The sequence below is a fragment of the Apodemus sylvaticus genome, chromosome 19 (assembly GCF_947179515.1).
Source record: "Apodemus sylvaticus chromosome 19, mApoSyl1.1, whole genome shotgun sequence".
Taxonomy (NCBI): Eukaryota; Metazoa; Chordata; class Mammalia; order Rodentia; family Muridae; genus Apodemus; species Apodemus sylvaticus.
In genome coordinates this window covers 2,984,811-3,001,413 of record NC_067490.1, presented here as the reverse complement: position 1 = coordinate 3,001,413, position 16,603 = coordinate 2,984,811, and the positions used below count along the sequence as shown (strand labels likewise).

At 54.3% G+C, this 16,603-nt stretch overlaps 2 protein-coding genes across 4 annotated transcripts; both read right to left on the bottom strand.

Moving 5' to 3' along the window:
* Nucleotides 1-588: 588 nt before the first annotated feature.
* Nucleotides 589-8,194, bottom strand: Atf6b (activating transcription factor 6 beta). Its single transcript, XM_052164382.1, has 18 exons — nucleotides 8,069-8,194; nucleotides 7,648-7,727; nucleotides 7,115-7,193; nucleotides 6,755-6,846; nucleotides 6,180-6,315; nucleotides 5,064-5,149; nucleotides 4,829-4,964; nucleotides 4,613-4,744; nucleotides 4,363-4,496; nucleotides 3,759-3,944; nucleotides 3,583-3,674; nucleotides 2,673-2,849; nucleotides 2,410-2,517; nucleotides 2,186-2,267; nucleotides 1,920-1,990; nucleotides 1,679-1,790; nucleotides 1,503-1,587; nucleotides 589-1,161 (listed from the first exon to the last, which is right to left on the bottom strand). The coding sequence occupies exons 1-18, from the start codon at nucleotides 8,169-8,171 to the stop codon at nucleotides 944-946; spliced, it is 2,109 nt and encodes a 702-aa protein (XP_052020342.1). The 5' UTR covers nucleotides 8,172-8,194; the 3' UTR covers nucleotides 589-943.
* Nucleotides 8,195-9,081: 887 nt separating this feature from the next.
* On the bottom strand, nucleotides 9,082-14,244 carry Fkbpl (FKBP prolyl isomerase like). 3 transcript variants are annotated; one of them, XM_052164390.1, is made up of 3 exons: nucleotides 13,963-14,243; nucleotides 10,445-10,577; nucleotides 9,082-10,236 (listed from the first exon to the last, which is right to left on the bottom strand). In XM_052164390.1, the coding sequence occupies exon 3, from the start codon at nucleotides 10,148-10,150 to the stop codon at nucleotides 9,107-9,109; it is 1,044 nt and encodes a 347-aa protein (XP_052020350.1). In that variant the 5' UTR covers nucleotides 10,151-10,236; nucleotides 10,445-10,577; nucleotides 13,963-14,243; the 3' UTR covers nucleotides 9,082-9,106. The 3 variants fall into 3 exon arrangements, with proteins under 3 accessions (XP_052020350.1, XP_052020351.1, XP_052020349.1); XM_052164391.1 differs by lacking the exon at nucleotides 10,445-10,577 and having other exon boundaries at nucleotides 13,963-14,244; XM_052164389.1 differs by lacking the exon at nucleotides 13,963-14,243 and having other exon boundaries at nucleotides 10,445-10,846.
* Between the last annotated feature and the right edge of the window lie 2,359 nt (nucleotides 14,245-16,603).

The window sequence follows — 16,603 nt, the reverse complement described above, 5'->3', positions numbered from 1 at the left end:
CACTCCTGTAGGGTCAGCCTCAGGCACTGCTGCAATGGCGGAGACTGCAGGGGAGCCAGCAGCCGGGCAGACGGGCCTCATCTGGATCTGGCCCCTTTCCTCCCACTCCGAGCACACAGCCCTTACCGCCTGACCCACTGTCTCCATCCACCCAGACCTCCCTCAGCTCTGGCTTCTTCAGTTCAGGGCCAAGGGGACGTCCCACAGCCTGCCCCCTTCTTCTCTCCCTGCTAGCCCTCCACGGTGACCCCGCCTTCCCAGGCCCCGGCCCTCGGCCCCCACGCCTGTTGCTTGTGTGGACAGCTCATCCTGGAAAGCAAGGGGGACCTGTGGCAGAGCACAGCTGGGGCTGCTGTGCACCCTGAAGGGCGTGGGGCCCCCTGTCCTTCCTGTTTACTCAGACACATCCCGGTGATCTGGACTGTCCGCTGTCACGCCACAGACAGCGAGACAGACATGCCCCAGAGCTGCAGGGGTGGGGCGAGGGGATGACATGAGGTCTGGCTCCACAGCACAGCATGCCATCTTCAGCGCTGGGCCCTTTGGTGCTGGCCCTATACGAGTCACACACTAGGAAGGCGGCCGCCATACCGCTACGTCCCTCCGAGAGATGTTTATTTAATAATAATAAAAAAGGTATGCACACACATAAACTGACTTCTGCCCCACGACCCTTGTCCCACCTGGGGACCAAGTCCTGCCTCAACTCCTGAATAGATAGAAGAGAGAACAAACAGGATATGGACACCACCCTCACAGTGCCCTCGGGGAAAGAGGCCTGGGGGTGCAGGAACGAGGAGCCCTATACTCTAGGAAGAGTGAGGAAAGGTGAACCACCCTAGTCCCACTAAGTGCTTGATCCCCACACCGCCTCCTTTACAACTGTCCGAGCCCCAGGATCAGGTTCCCCAACCTAGTTCTAAGTCAGTGTGAGCTGAAGAAGTCAGGGGTGGTTGAGGTAGAGGGGCTGGGAAGCCTGGTGGGCTGTGGAGCCTGGCAGGGGGCCACCTGTGGTGTTGCCCGGGGACGGGGGCGGCTGCTTCCGGAGCGAGGGGGGCACCGTGGACGTCTTGATGTGAATCACCCTGGTGTCCATGACCTCACACTCGATCTGCATCATCTCCTCATAGTCCCCTGGGGGCCCCCGGCCCGACACGGTCTCTGTGAGGAAGAGAGAGTAAAGGGAGAAGCAAGCGGGCCGTGAGAGGGCGAGGGTGAGGATGAGGGCGGAGGCGACCCTGCCTAGTCGCCACCTGTCAGAACACTTTTTGTCTGGTTGAGAAGGGTCTCACTGTAACTGAACTCCCCCATCCTCCCATCTCAGACTCCTGAACCCTTAAGGGAGGCTCAGTTTCAGGCCTGTCCCCTGACTTTTCTTCCCCTGGGTTCCAAGCCCCTCCTCCCACCGCTCCCTTAGCGCCCCCTGCTGGATCTCTGTGAGAACTCCCTCCTTCCTCAGTTGTAGGTTTCAGAACCCTCCCCAGAGCCAGAGGGAAGGTTACCATTGGGGGCCATGGCTGGCATCACCAATGACATCTTGGGCCTGGACGTCTTGTTGTGGCTGATGGCTGGGAGCAGCAAGTGGTCCTAGGTGCAGAAGGGCATGCTGGGTGGCAGAGGAAGGGACACAGGCTCCCTCCCAGGGGACAGGCACATGATAGGAGGGAGGGGAGCTCACCCTTCGGAAGGAGACAACATAGAAGGTATCTTCCCTCCGGTCAATTGCATCTAGAAACTCGGGTTGCGAGCGGCCGGGGTGGCGGTAGAGCTGCAGCTGGCCCACTGGGTCCCTACGCAGTGAGGACAGACTCAGGAGGCCTGGCTGAGAGGACAGTGTGTTCCTCTGGAACAATGGCAGTGTCCTCCTGGGGAAAGCTCTTTCGAGCGACCTCACTTACAAGTGCTTACCCAGCACTTACCTTTCAGGGGGTCCTGGAGGCTGGGTGGGGACTGGTTTCACTGGAGGAGACTTCTTCCGTAGCTGAGACTTCTAGAAGGAGAAGGATCTAAAGATTTGAAGAGGGTAAAGGGAGGAGGGAGAGACAGGCGGCCCCTGGAAGCCATCATACCCACCCTTCCACATCCCTCAAGAACCCTTGAAATCTCTACAAGATGTCCACCCGAAATCCCCAGGACAGAGTTCTGCCTTCCTCTCCCCTTCCTGGGCCCGCCCACTGCCTCCTACCTGTCTCTCCTGGGCCCTGTGAGGGATCTTCCGGCGGCCTCTCTGGTGACGCTGGACCCAGCCACTCAGCTCATCAGCTAGCCTAGGGAGACAGACCACCACCTCTGAGGAAGGACACACGTATGCTCCGTACCCACAAGCGGGCGTGAGAAGGCAGGGGCGCCGGCTCTTCCACGCAGGACAGCTGGGCTCTGTGGGAGCCTCAAAGGACCGACTATGCACACCTCAGAGACTCAGTCCGGTTGAAATGGCGGCAGTCAGAGGAGAGGAAGAGCTGGTCCAGGTCTCTTAGCAGCAGCTCCTTGGCCCCGCTGGGGAAGGCCGTCAGGTTTCTGAAGTGCAGCAGAGGAGGCAGTGACAGGAGACTGGCCAGCACAGGGCACCACCAAAACCCCTGGCCCAAGAGCCACTTTGGCTCTACACCATGCAAAGGCAGGCTTCAGGAGGACTTCTCCTCATTCCTACAGAGAGCTTTTCTGCTTCTCACCTGAAGCTGGGCCTGCCTGCAGGGCTGGGCTGCGGCTCCTCAGGGCCCTGGACGGCTCCCTGGAGGGATTCAACACCAGGAGCTGGCCCTGGCTCTGAGAAACCCAGCAGGTGCCTCTGGGGTCGAGGTTCCTCCCTGCTCATCCGAGGCATGGGGGCTGGAGGTGGCTCGCTGATGCTGTGGGCAGAAGGGAAGCACTCCAGCTCTCTCCGCTGTCAGTGCGAGTCGGGACTCTGCAGACCGAGCGGGCACAGCCTGCTCCACACGGCCGTGTCTCCCTCCAGTGAGCAGGGAGCAGAGGATGCCAATCTCACAGGCCCAGGGAACAGGAAAGGAGAGCGAGTACTCTAATGCCCAGCAGCCCGTGAGCCTGTAAGCCACTTGCACAACTGGAGGGGGGGGCTTGTGTACACATGCGTACACATACATACATGTGCACAGACATATGTCATATGTGTGTATACACATGTACACATGCATACAGAAGTCACTCCTCCGTACAACCCTCCTTTCTACGTTTGAGACACTGTCTCTCGTCAGCCTGTCACTCACCATGGCCAGCGAGCCCTGGGGAGCTGCCTGACGCTGTTCCCACGGCTGTCCGTGCTACGCATCTGGCTTTTTGCCAAATGAGGGTTCAGGGATCAAACTTCTGTCCTCATGGTGGTATGCCAAGAACATGGCCGACCGACAGAGGCCATCCCACTCCTGGGTACTTCTCATTAACACTGTCACCACCACCCACCCCCAACGCACCTCCTCTGAGGGAAATGCTACAAAACAGCTGTTGGATACAGCGGCAGGGCTGAGGGGCTGGAAACGCTTGTGCAAGTGGAGCACAATGCAGGCAGCCAGGCAGCTGTGAGACTCAGCTCCACCCACAACTGCAGGGACCTGGTGAGGGGCTCACCTCACAGGTCCAAAGTTGAAGGCGATGAAGAGGAGGAAGACCATGATGCAGACCACCTTCCTGTTTCCAGAGCCCAGCTTGAGCTCGCTGTTCTGCAGCCAGAGGAAGACAGGTGAGTGTGGCCCCTGCCCACCGCCCCACCCCGCCCCCTCCAAGGGTGGCTAGCGCAGGCCAACCTCTGCCAGCAGGGCCTCCAGCCGCCGCCGGAGGGCAGCGTTCTCCCTGCGCAGCTGCTGGTTGTCGGCCAGCACGGCCTGCAGCCTGGCCTCCAGGCCCTGCAGATACTCTTTCTTCTTGCGGCGGGACTGGCAGGCCGACTCTCGGTTCTTGATCATCCGCTGCTGCCGCTTCAGCAGCTTTGCCTTGCACCAGCGAGGTTGAGAAGAGAGTGGGTTAGAGGTCATGCCCCAGCCGCAGGGACTCAGTACCCACAGCTCGCCGCTACTCTCCTGCCTCCATGACTGACAGGGCCCTCCTAGTCCTCACGTGTGGGACAAGTGAGGTCTAGGACCACAGTGCTGGCTAACCCTCTCCTTAGGACTTTCTTCCCAGGCTCCTGTGCCAAGCCCAAAGTTAACGGGCTACAGCTAAGAAGAGTTGCCCTGCCTTCCCGCTGGGAAGCCACCTGTGTCCTGAACCACACACCTCACCCCTGACACCATCTACAGCAAAGGCCACCCACACCCTCAGCTCATCCTGCACACTGGCTGAGGCTTCCAGGACAGACTGTCTCCGCCCTCCTGCCCTCCGTAGAGCCTGCGCACGCTCCCCAGCACATACATCCACTTCGGGCGGGCAGGAGTTCCCGGGCAGAGGAGCTGGAACAATGCTCTTCCTCTCAGGCCGCGGGGCTGCGGGAGCTGGCCCTTCAGGCTGGACTCGAATAGCACCTTGGATGAGGACCACTGGGGACACTGGGAAGGAGCAGGAGGGAGTCAGAGGGTGTGTCAGGACCCCTGCCCCGCCCCCTGCAGCTCAGGGTCCTCAGGGGCAGTGAGCTCGCTGGCAGGCCCCTCTCCAGCTTCCTCACCTGCAGGCTGCTGGACCAGGGGCTGCAGGAGGACAGTAGTGCTGGGCGGCCCAGCTCTAGGTGGCACCGGAACTGTGGTTAGCACCACAGGCTTGGGCTGCAGTGGAGGCTTCCGAGAGGCAGAAGCTTTCCCTGAAGGTTCGTAAGGGAAAGGAAGGAATTACAACTCCATGGGGCCTCTCAACAGGGAGTCCAGGGGTCAGGAGTCCCCATTACCTGAGGAACTATCAGGGGATGGACCCATGCTGATCTGGACAGCTCCGAGTGAAGAGGCTGGGATGTCCCACAGGAGGCACCCTGGAGGGGACGGGGACTCTGTCTTCACCTCCAGAACCTCTTCTCCTACAACAGCCTGTGCAAGGCAGCAGAGACATTAGCTGGGTGTGCCGGTGCGGAGCAGGAGGCAAGGGGAAGCTTCCCCCGCCCCTGAAGGAGGATGCTGGGCTGTCACCTGACTGGGAGAGTCTGCAGACAGCAGGGAGGCCTCAGAGTGGACAGAAGAAGATGGAGACGCGGGTTCCAGCTTGGTCTGGATATCTGAGGGGACAGGAAGAAGACACAGTGCTGGCTATCAGGGGCTGGGGAGACAGATGCTCTGTGGTAGACAGAACGTGCTGCTCTAAGACTGCTCTCAGAGTCCTCATGGTCGCTAACAGCGGTTAGTAACTCCGGGGGATCCGACGCTCTCCTGATCTCTGGAGGCATCAGGCACACACATGGTGCATGTGCAGGCAAATCATCCATACACATAAAATAAATAAGTCTTAAAAGCAGCAGCAGCTGGCTAGTGGATAAATACTGGAGATGAAGGGAGACGAGGGTTAGTCCTCCTTTTGCCTGGATGCAGAATGCAGTTGCCCAGGCTAGACCGTGAGTGGTCTAAGGCCCCTCCCACCTCAGCCTTCTCCCCCCCCCCCCCAGCAGCCCTAACTTCTCACACAGCTGCCTTCTCCCTTCCATTCTTATTTCTCTCTCACAGACCCTGGGTACCGATGTGGAGACTCCGGAGCCAGTGAGCGGGCAGGCTCGGCAGTCATAGGGCTCACACCCCATCCTGTCCTTAAGACCTTTATTTCATGCGCAGAAGCATTTGCAAGTGCGCAGGGCCAGAAGATGACCTCGGGTGCCCTTGAACTAGAGGTATGGAGAGTTGCAGGCCACCACAGGGTACAGCAACTGAACCTAGGTCCTCTGGAGCAGCGGCCAGCGGCCAGTGAGCGCTCTTAACCACCTAGCCATCTCTCCAGCCCCTCCTTCCCTCTGGCAGGTTTGTATCTTATTTTATTTTTCGTTTGTTTCTTTTGTTTTTGCTTTTTGCCACAGGGTCTCTCTGTGCGGCTCTGGCTGTCCTGGAACTCAGTCTGTAGACCAGGCGGGCACCCCTCCCACAGGGGTGGGAGTGCTGGGATGGCACTCTTCACGTCCTCAGGTTCAGAACTCTAGTTTCACTTCCTTTTTTTTTTGAGATTGTTTCTCTCTGTACTCTGGCCTCTGCCTCCCGGGTTCTGGGACTCAAGGCGGACGGCAGTTCTTGCGGTTCTTAGGGTCAGTGGCAAGCTGTGATTACCTGTGAGATCATCAGAGGCTGAGCCCACAGTGATCTGGACTGTTTCAAAGGGGGATGCTGGATCATCTCCCAGCAGGCAGAGCGGGGGTGCCAGGGACTCCGTTTTCACGTGCAGCACCTCCCCTACTCCAGGAACCTGTGAGGCGGGGTGGGGCGGGGAGGCAGAAGGAATGAAGGAAAGAAAGCAAGGAGTAAGAATGGAGAGTTGAGGGCGGGCGTGCAGCCCGCCGAGCAAATGCACCCCGCTCTAAGCTCCTGCGCCACCTAGGCTGCCCTGGGCTCTCTGTTTTCTTCTCACGATCACAAACCGCATTACAGTAGCGGCCTGGGCAAGATCAGTTTGCGAAGTCTCAGCCGTTTATCAACTGTTTTCCCGAGCCCTCTGCCTGCCGTCTCTCTGCACATTCAAAAGGTCCTGTCTTCCCTTCTAGGCAACCAGACTGGAAGGGTGGGAAGCGAGGGGACGGTGACTAAGAAGAGGCTGCCACCCACCCCGTGAGTGACTCGCACATACAAACAGTGTCTCAGCACCCAGGGGCGGAGCCACGGAGACCCAGAGGAGAGATGTCTCTCACCTGGCTGGAGGGCTCTGTGGAAAGATGCGAGGACTCTGAGCTGAGGGAGGAAGATGAGCAGGGAGAGGAGGGCTCAGACTTCACCTGAAGATCTGGAGGGAGAGAAGCAGGGAAGTCTGGGCATGAAGCTCGCGCTGAGACCATGTCTTGCTTTCACGAAGCCAACGATGCAAAAATAAATAACCAAGGAGCAGGGGCTAGCAGTGCCTGTAGCGTGGTGCTGAGGTGGCGAGGGAGAGTAAGGTTGAACAACACACACCAGGGATCACAGGGAGGAGCAGACGGGAATGTGAGTTCCTGGGAAGCAGCGGGAGGAAAGGGGCATTTGGAAAGAAGAGGTAAATCCTAAGGGTGCCTTACCTGGGAAGATGGGTAGAGGGTCCCAGGGGGGCTCAGGGGGGCTGACATCCATCCCCACATCCAGAGAGCTGCCGTCAAACTAAGCGGTGGGGCGTATTAGCGGGCAGGAAGGTACGACACCAAAACAAGAACAGCATAGCTTGCAACCTGAGAAGCCCACTGTGTCGAGGCCCCCTAGTTTACAAGAATGCTCGTCTTCCGCTTTCATTGTATTTTACGAACAACCTCTAACAGCCGATTCCCTCGCCCCTGTAAACACTGCTGTCAATCTTTTATCTGCACCCCATAAGAAGGACCTCAAAAGGCCAGAAGGGGCTGCTCTCTAAAATCCCGACTCGGCTGGCCAGTCCCGATGCGACTCTAAAATGAATCAGACCACCAATCTTGAAACAGGTCTTTCTCCTCGCAATCTTCGGGTTTAACAAGAGCGGGGGTGACGCCCAGATGAGCTCTGTGGCTCGGCGATGACCCCAAGTTCGGGGTCGCCCTCCCACCACCAAGGGTCATAAGAGAAACTCTAGAGGTAGCCATACCGGGACATCCTGCTCCACGCAACGAAACAGCTGTGCCTGCTCCTCGGCCACTTCATCCAGGCCACTGTACAAGGTGCTGTCTGCACGGAGGCCCGCGACTCAGGAGGACCGCTCGCCAGCCCCGGCTCCATTCCTCATTGGCTCGGCCGGGCCAGACCCACCGCCCGCCCACTCGCGCAGCCTTACACCCCAAGGCGTCCAGCCCCTCTGCCCTGACCCCGGGCAGCCGTGCTCCCGCGGAGGCCGAGGTCGTCCCTCGTCCCGTACCCCGGGGAAGCGCGAGCCCCGCTGCGCGCTCCCTCAGAGGATGGGCTCGGCGTCCGCCCAGCCTTCCTCTTTCACCCTCGGCTGCCTTCCCACGTGCCCCGGGCCCACGGCCAGCCGCAGCCCACTCCTCCCCACGGGGCCCCACTCCGCGCACCCCAGTCCTCCGGACTCAGCAGGTTGTCGGTGAAGAAGCGCGTCGGGTCGGCGATCTCGCTGAGGAGCATCAGCTCCGCCATCTTCCCCCCACCCCCCACCATGAGCCGGCTCCCGGGCCCGCCTCCTCCGGGCCTCGGCAAATCCGTGGGCTCGCTTGGAAAACCGGAAGTCTCGCTGACCAGTCAGAGGCTTGGTTGCTGAACACGTGACACGAAGGAGCAATGACTGTACATGACGGGCCAATGGGAATATGGCAGCAGTCAGCCGCTTTACCGTCAAGGCGAGACTGTGCATGCGCCGTACAGGTCCCAGAGACTAGCATTGTGGGAAATGTAGTTCCTAGCACTTAGGTTCCGTCATCTGGGCTGGAGCTTGATGGTGGAGCAGTTGTCTGCAGAAATCTGCACCCACGTGGTGCCCATAAACTCATGAAGGCCCACGCATAATGAATGAATGGATGGATGGATGGATGAATGAATGAATGAATGGAGTAAAGTTCCAGCATCTAGGATAAGAGTTGGCTCAGCAGTTAAAAGATTGCTTATTGCGACTAGGCGGCCATAGTGCACGCCTTTAATCCCAGCACTCAGGAGGCAGAGGCAGGCGGTCTACAAAGTGTGTCTACAAAGTGTGCTCCAGGATGGCCAGGGTTGTTACAGAGAAGCCCTGTCTCGAACCCTCCCACCAAAAAAAAAAAAAAAAAAAAGTGCTAATTGCTCTTGTAAGGATCTGGATTGCATTCGCAGCACCCACACCTGGCGACTCCCATCTGTTAACTCCACCTCCATGGGATGTAATTCCTCCATGGGAAGTTCTGGCGTTTGCCATAGCTAGTCCTAAATAGACAGCCTCTCCTATCTTCGGAGATGGATAAGCTTCCCTGGATGGAACCCGTCCACCCCACCAAGTGGCTCACTGACACCATCGCTAACTCCCCATAGGTCAGGACAGGGTATGAGTTCAAACTTCTTCCTTCGGGAGCCCTTGAAAATCCCACAACACAGAACACAATTCACGGGTTCCTGTCTCTCTTTAATCAGCTAAACATCTTGCGCAGCCCCCGAGCCAGCCCTGCATCCTGTATCTTTCCCTGAATGACCACCTTTCCCAGCTCCTCTTTCGCTGCACGGTTTTTGGGATCTGCTGCTAGCACTTTCTTGAGATCAGCAGTGGCTTTTTCCAAGTCCCCGAGGGCAGCCTGAGCAACCCCTCTTCGGTACAAGGCCTTTAAATGGCCCGGCTCCCGCTCCAGCACTCGGTCACAGCTCTGGGCTGCCAACTTGGGGTGCCCTAGCAGCAACTGGCAGGCAGCCAGATTGGCATAAAGGATGGTTCGTTCAGGGGGGCCGGGCGGGGGTAACGTCAGCAGCAGCCGGAGAGCCCGCCCATAGCACCGGGCAGCCCCTTGAGGGTTCCCGGCTCGGAACAGTTCTGTACCCCTTCTGTGTTCTTCCTTGGCCAGAGCCTCCTTCTCCACATCCTCCAACTCCCAGGAGTCCCGGCCAGTGGTGAAGGAATCCAGTCTGAGCTTGGCAAGAGGTGCAGAGGATCCCGGAAGGTGAATCTTCGCTTCCTCGCCTTGGCGCATGGACTCCAGGCATTTTTCTGTGAGTTCCCCCCAAATCTTTTCCCTCCATTGCCCTATGCCTATGGTTAGTTCTGTCCAGCCCTCTGGCATCCCAGATCCAAAAGGAAATCCCAAAGCCAACACTTGGCATTTGGAACCTAACTTGGGTTTGTCTAAACCATGGCCACGGACTACGATCTTCTTCACAAAACTCCCATCGGGGCAGTACCAAAGGTCAGAAGCTTGGAGGTGCTCTGCCGTCTCATCGGCTGAGGCTTGAAATTCATCAGAGTCACCTTCAAATCCAGCCACGGGGTTTTCAAGCTCTCGAGTCTCTACAGTTTGACTGGCTGGATCTGGTCTCATTCTCACCTGCAGGGCTTCAGGGGGAAGACCTGGGGACAGCTGCCCAAACGGAATGGCTGCATTTAGGTTGTGCGGGGCGTTCTCTTCCCGCTGCTGCGGTCGAGCGGTTTTCTTCTCTTTCATTGGGCTGAAAGATGAGGTCTCCATTGGATCTCCTGATCCCTTCCACAGTGGATACGAACAAGGAAGGAACAGTTTAGTCTGGAAAGTGATGGCTCAAGTGTAGTTCAGACCTTGAGTGGTGGGGTGGAAAAAAACCGAAGCGATGTCAATTCCATAATTCCTAGTTAAGGTTCCTCGTAGTCCTGAACGTTTCTTTTCCCCTCCCTCCTTTCCAAAGCTAGAGTCCACCCAGATCTAATTTAGAACTATAAATTCTGTAATTCCCCAGGGTTCAGGTAGTTGCCCCAATTATGGGCACTTGGCTGAGTCAATAAGTACCTGAGAGGCCAAGGAGCATGGCAGGACGGCCTAAGTCACAGTTCTTGCATCGAGTACGGTGTTGAGGCCTGGAAGAGCAGCCTGGGAGCAGCTGAGAGTCTCAATCAGCGCTTGAGCCCTCCAGACTGAGTACCTACATGACGGCCAATCGGGAGCACGAAGAGGTCGATTACCCCGCCTACATGATGATGTCATTTCCCTAGCAACCGTGAAGCGCCTTACCTTAGCAACCAGACTAGGCCTAAGCAATAGAATTAGCCAAATCGAACCGAACTTAACAAAGATCTGACCCGCTGGTTTAGTCAAAATGTAAAAAGGCCAGAAATGGGAAACTGGAGCTGAAGAAGACAGAGCGGTGGTAGAGAGCTTTGCGAAGCATGCGTAAAGACCCTGAGTTCGAGCTTCAGTACAAATTTATTTTTTTTTAAAGGCTGAGATTTTAGCTTCTTCAAACCCTCCCCTGTTATTATGCCTAAATTCAGAGATGTTAGCTGAAATCAACCCCTGTCCATTTTGGCTCGTCCTTAACTTTTGCCGCATATCCATCATTGCCCTTCAACCAAGCCCCTTGATCCAGAATCGTAGTAGCAAATTCGAATGTGCATGTCCATCATGAGAAAATATGTTAAATTGCAGACCTGGATTTAGAAAGTCCGAGATGGAGCCTGCAATTCTTAGATAGTGCTCCGGCCCGCCAACAGTGTGATCCCTCAGTGACCTCATTCCGAGCCAGCCCAGTTTGTCCTATATTTCTCGTGTGCAACTGGTATAGCTCGTTCCAGTGAGTGGAGCGGTGGGAAACAGGTCTCCTCCTCCCTAAGGAAGGGTAGATAGATCCCTTTTGTGAGTCAGCCGTGCTGGGCGAACTGCCTGCACCGGCTGGGCCAGCACAGTTCTTCCAGGAAGGAGAACCCATTATTATCTAAGTATCTCACTTTGGCATAAGTTGTTCTTGGTGTGACTGACAGGGTCCTGTTTATCCCTTGCTGTCCTGGAACTCTATGTAGAGGATGCTGGGGCCACGGGCATGCCCCACTGTGCCTGACTTCTGTAGTACTGTGGATCACATCCAGCGCCTCATCGATGGTGCAGGGAGAAAGAAGTACTGACAAGCTTTAGCACTGATTAAAATATAAAAAGAAGAGGTGTACTAATAAACGTCCTCTGAGATATTAAATAAATAATTATACTGAGAGGCTCTGACCCAATTCTCATGCAAACATAGCTTACAAAAGAGCTTTGCCTGGACAGTTTAGGAAGACAAGGAAATAGAGTTGCAGGTCTGAATTCACTGAAATCTAAGTTCCTTTTGCTCTTTGGAGCCAGTTGAAGAGCCTCCTCTTACCCGGACTTTGTTAACCTGCCTTGAGAAAGTGACCTTGGGCTTCAACCTGTTCAGAGAACGAAACTGGTTTAAGGATAATAGAAACTGCTGAGCTTACTTAACTACACAGGAAAGTGTAAGCAAGAGCTCAGGAAGGCTGCATCTGCCTGTGTAAATCTGCTTGATTGCCCAGAGAATGTAATTCAGGGGTAACCAGACCCACAGTTTCTGCTTTTGTAACGCTTGCTCAATTACTTAAAAACAACAACAACAACAACAACAACAAAAACCAAAAAGCATAATTTGGGATGGCAATTTAAAAGATACCTGTAAGCCAGGTATGTTGGCGTGTAGTTTTAATCCCAGAAATCAGGAGGCAGAGGCAAGTAGATCTCTGTGAATTTGAAGCCAGCCTGGCTATAAATCAACTCCCAGGATAGCCAGGACTGTTACTCAGAGAAACCCAAACAAAAAAGTAACACAAAACCCAGTTTTCTCTGTTTCTGCAGCACTCCAGGCCACAGACCTTCATTTTCTTCACCACCACCACCCCAATTTTATTTTTGGTTTTAAGCCAGAGTAACCTTAGTCCACTTCCCCACCCCCACCCCCACTGCCCCTCCATGACTAACTACTGGGGCTCTCAGAATCCGTAGAATCTTAAGGAAAATTAATCAGTCTTCTCTCTCCTCCCCTTTCCTCTGAGGGATTTCAAGGAAAGTAGGAAGTGTAGAAGTTTAAGCCCTAATCCTTAGACAAAGAAACCCATATTCTCTGTTACTTGATAGCACAAGGCAGTGATGTGTGTGTGTGTGTGTGTGTGTGTGTGTGTGTGTGTGATTCCTCCACTCACTCATTCAGCAGGTATCCATTGTGCACCTGTTGTATTCAGGCAGCATGCTAGGACTGGGGATACAGAGATGAGAGGAACAGAGCCTTTATAGCCTCACCACGGAAGCAATCCCAGAGGTATCCAAAGTGTAATGTGCTATGAGAGGGAGCTGTGACAGGGAGTGGATGTCCTTTGTGGTAACAGTTTTGCTGGCATCTAAGGGATGGGTTGAAGTTTCAGTGATGACTCCTATAACCTCAGCACTTAGAGACATGGAGAAACAGTGAGTTTGAGGCTAGCCTGGGCTCCGTGAATGACAGAGGACAGATCTGTAGTGGGTCTTTGCAGCGTCTTCTTTTTTCTGCCCTTTATTCGTCTAGCTTTACCCTCTATCACTAGATAGGAAAGAAAGGACAGAAGGGAGAGAGGGAGAGAGCCCCGTGTCTTTCATTTCCAGCTAAGAGCAAACTGCAACCAACCTCCCCAACCCACACTGCCTCCGGGCAGCCCTAGTATTTATCCACCCTCTGAAAAATTCCCAGAATTTCAGTCACATGATTGCAATAACTATCTGCAGCTGGCAAAACCAGGCCCCCCATCATCCCCCCCCCCCCCCAGCGCACGAGGCAAATCGCAGTCAGCTGCGGTGGGCAGTCCTGAGCAGCCCCACATCTCCCACACATGGGGTTAAAATGAAAGCACATTTTTTATAGTATTTCTGTCTTTTTAAAACAAACCAGGGCTGGAGAGATGGCTCAGCAGCTAAGAGCACTGACTGTTCTTCCAGAGGTCCTGAGTTCAACTCCCAGAAACCACACGGTGGCTCACAACCATCTGTAGTGGCATCTGATGCCCTCTTCTGGTGTGTGTCTGAAGACAGCCTATAGTGTACTCATATAAATAAAAATATAAATAAATCTTAAAAAAAAAAACAAAAACAGAGCGGGGCAGTGGTGGCGCATGCCTGTAATCCCAGCACTTTGGGAGGCAGAGGCAGGCGGATTTCTGAGTTCAAGGCCAGCCTGGTCTACAGAGTTCCAGGACAGCTAGAGCTACATAGAGCAACCCTGTCTCGAAAAAATCAAAAAAAAAAAAAAAAAAAAAAAAACAAACCAACAACAACAACAAAAAAACCAAACAAAAAAAAACACAAAAAACCCTCCAGAGTTCTCACTACACAAATCAAGGTTACTTGAAAGCTGAACCACGTCTGGGACGTGTATCCTGTGCAAAAGCAGCAAGCCCCTAACTGCTGAGCCATCTTTCCAGCCCCACACCTATCTTTACTATGGGTTGGAGTGTCCCTCAGCGCCAGCGTATGCACACACCAAGCAACCCCCGGTACCACCTTTAAATCCTTACCAAATACTCAGGATTTATCAATGAGGGATAGAGGCAAATGCAGAAAGCTCCAGCAGGGGTGGGTGAGTGTCCTGTTTCAAAATGCTCCAGATGCCAGGAAAGGCGGGCTGGGTGGCAAGGCCTTTGTGCTTCCCAGATCCGCGCCATCTGGAGCGGCTTTGCGCACGCACGGAGGCGATCAGACTGCTGAGCCTTGAATGCTGGCCATTGTTTTAATGTGCAGAGATTTGGGGCATTTGTTGGGGAAGCGGCAGCAGGAGGCAGCACTGACCTCCTCGGCGCACCCAGCTTTGCGCACGAGGACCAGCCTCAGCTTGCCTGAGCCGTTCCCAGCCGCTCGCCGCCCTGTCACAAGGCCTGGCGCCAGCTGGAGGTTTTCACACCGCCGAGCACCAAGCATTCCGTGCTGCACAGAACCAAATGCTGCCCCTATGCCCCGCTGCTCTAACCGTTCGGCATCAGCTTCCAGACACCAAGATTCTAGCCTTCCGGGAGGTTAAACAAATATCCCCTTCTGTTTAGTCTTGGTGGTTTCTGTGGGTTTTGGTTCTCCTGGGATTTGTCTCAAAATTGTTCCTCTTTTCCTCCCAAAGTTTTTGGACCGTGCCTACCAGGCCGGCAGAGTTTTCTGACAGGAAACCCTGAGGTGAGGAAAAGACTCTGTGGTGGAACATTTGGTGGAAAGTGCCCCACAGTAAGCTGGCCATGAGTCACAACAGCAATAGCAGGGCATTGTGCTGCGGGACAATAGTCTTAGCTCGTGTGTATTAGCTAATATGGGTTACCTCACTTTCTCCTAGAGTATCTCCAGGAGCTGTTAATTCACCCATTCTTTCTTTCCCCTTTGTAATGGTGGGGGTCAATTCCAATCTCTGTACACCCTTGGCATGCTCTTTATCAGTAAGCCATATTCCTGGCTCTGGTGAACAGGTTAATTTTATTTATTTATTTGCTTATTTGTTTATTTATTAACTACGGCTTAAAGCAGGCTCAGTGGTTGGCATCCTGGGGGCTCTTGTAGAGGACCTGGGTCAGTTCCCAGCCTTCACATGTAACTTACACTCTGCAGTTCCAGGCCGGGGTGTCCAGGGCTCTTTTCTGACCTCTGAGAGTACCGGGAACCCATACAGTGCACATACCTACATGCAGTCTGAACACTTATGTGCATAAAATAAATATTTTTGAGACAGAGTCTCACTTTGTAACCCTAGCTAGTTTGGAAACCCACTTATGTAGACCAGGTTAGCCTTGAATTCAGAGATTCCACCTCCTCTGAGTCCCGAGTGCTGGTATTAAAGGCGCGTTTCACCACGCCAGTCTCTTATATCCATATAATCTAACCTTTAGTCATTTTTGCCCCACTCCCCTCCCTCCCCTCTCTCTTTCCCACTGGAGCCCTTCTCAACAAGATCTTCCAGTGCGTGAGCCACTGGTTTAATGAGGGTTACCTGCCAGAGAGTAAGAATTCTCACCTTACCTCCACAGGCCTGCTACGGCAGGAGTGTGGGAGAGGTTATTTAGTGACGCCTGAGCAATTATCTTGACTCTGCTGAAAAGATTAAACCCTCCTCCCCAAACAGTCATCAGCTGCAAACAATCTCCCTGGCAGGGGTGTGCCCCTGATGGGCTCCTCCAACACCCAGGATGCAACACCACAGACAAATCTTTGCTGTTGACTGGCCTTCTTTTTTCCAAAGTCCTGTGCTAGGAACTGGCAATAGCTTACAATGTTATAGCCAAAGAATGTTATGTTCTATGTCAGGACATAGAAACCTATTGATGAAAATGCCTTCAATGTCAGGGTAGTGACAAATCTCAGGAACCAATAGACCAGGGTAAGAGACAGGCCAAAAAGTCCAAGGAGAGTGTCTGTGTGTGGTCTTTCTTTCTTGGAAACTTTTTTTTTTTCTTCAAGACAGGGTTTCTCTCTATAGCCCTGGCTGTCCTGGAACTCACTCTGTTGACTAGGCTGACCTTGAACTCAGAAATCCGCCTGCCTCTGCCTCCCAGAGTGCTGGGATTACAGGCGTGTGCCACCACTGCCCGGCTCTTTCTTTCTTTCTTAAGATTTATTTATTATATTTATGTAAGTACACTGTAGCTGTTTTTAGACACACCAGAAGAGGGCATCAGATCCCATTAGGGATGGTTGTGAGCCACCATGGTTGCTGGGATTTGAACTCAGGACCTTCCGAAGAGCAGTCAGTGCTCTTAACCGCTGAGCCATCTCTCTAGTCTGTGTGTGTGGTTTCTAACCCAGTGATAAGTGTAGATTTCCACATGGTCCTGTTATGCAAATAATGTATGGTGGCCTGTGGGGGGAGTGTAGTTCAATAGGTAGAGCACTTGCCTATCACACAGGAGGTACTGTGTCTAACCCAACACCATGTACATGGGGCATGATGGGTGGGGCACGCCTCTAGCTCTGAGCTCAGAAGGTAGAAGCAGAAGGACCACGAGTTCAAGATCATCCTCAGTTACCTCATCTGTGGCTGTGTAGAAAGGACTGGGATCCCTGAGACCCTGTCTGAGAAAGCAAGGCAGGGCTAGTCAGGTGGCTCAGCAGGTAACAGTGCTTTCCGGTGGCCAGAGGACCGGAGTGTCATCCCTGGAGCCCCCGTGGGGAAGGAGAGGACCAGCT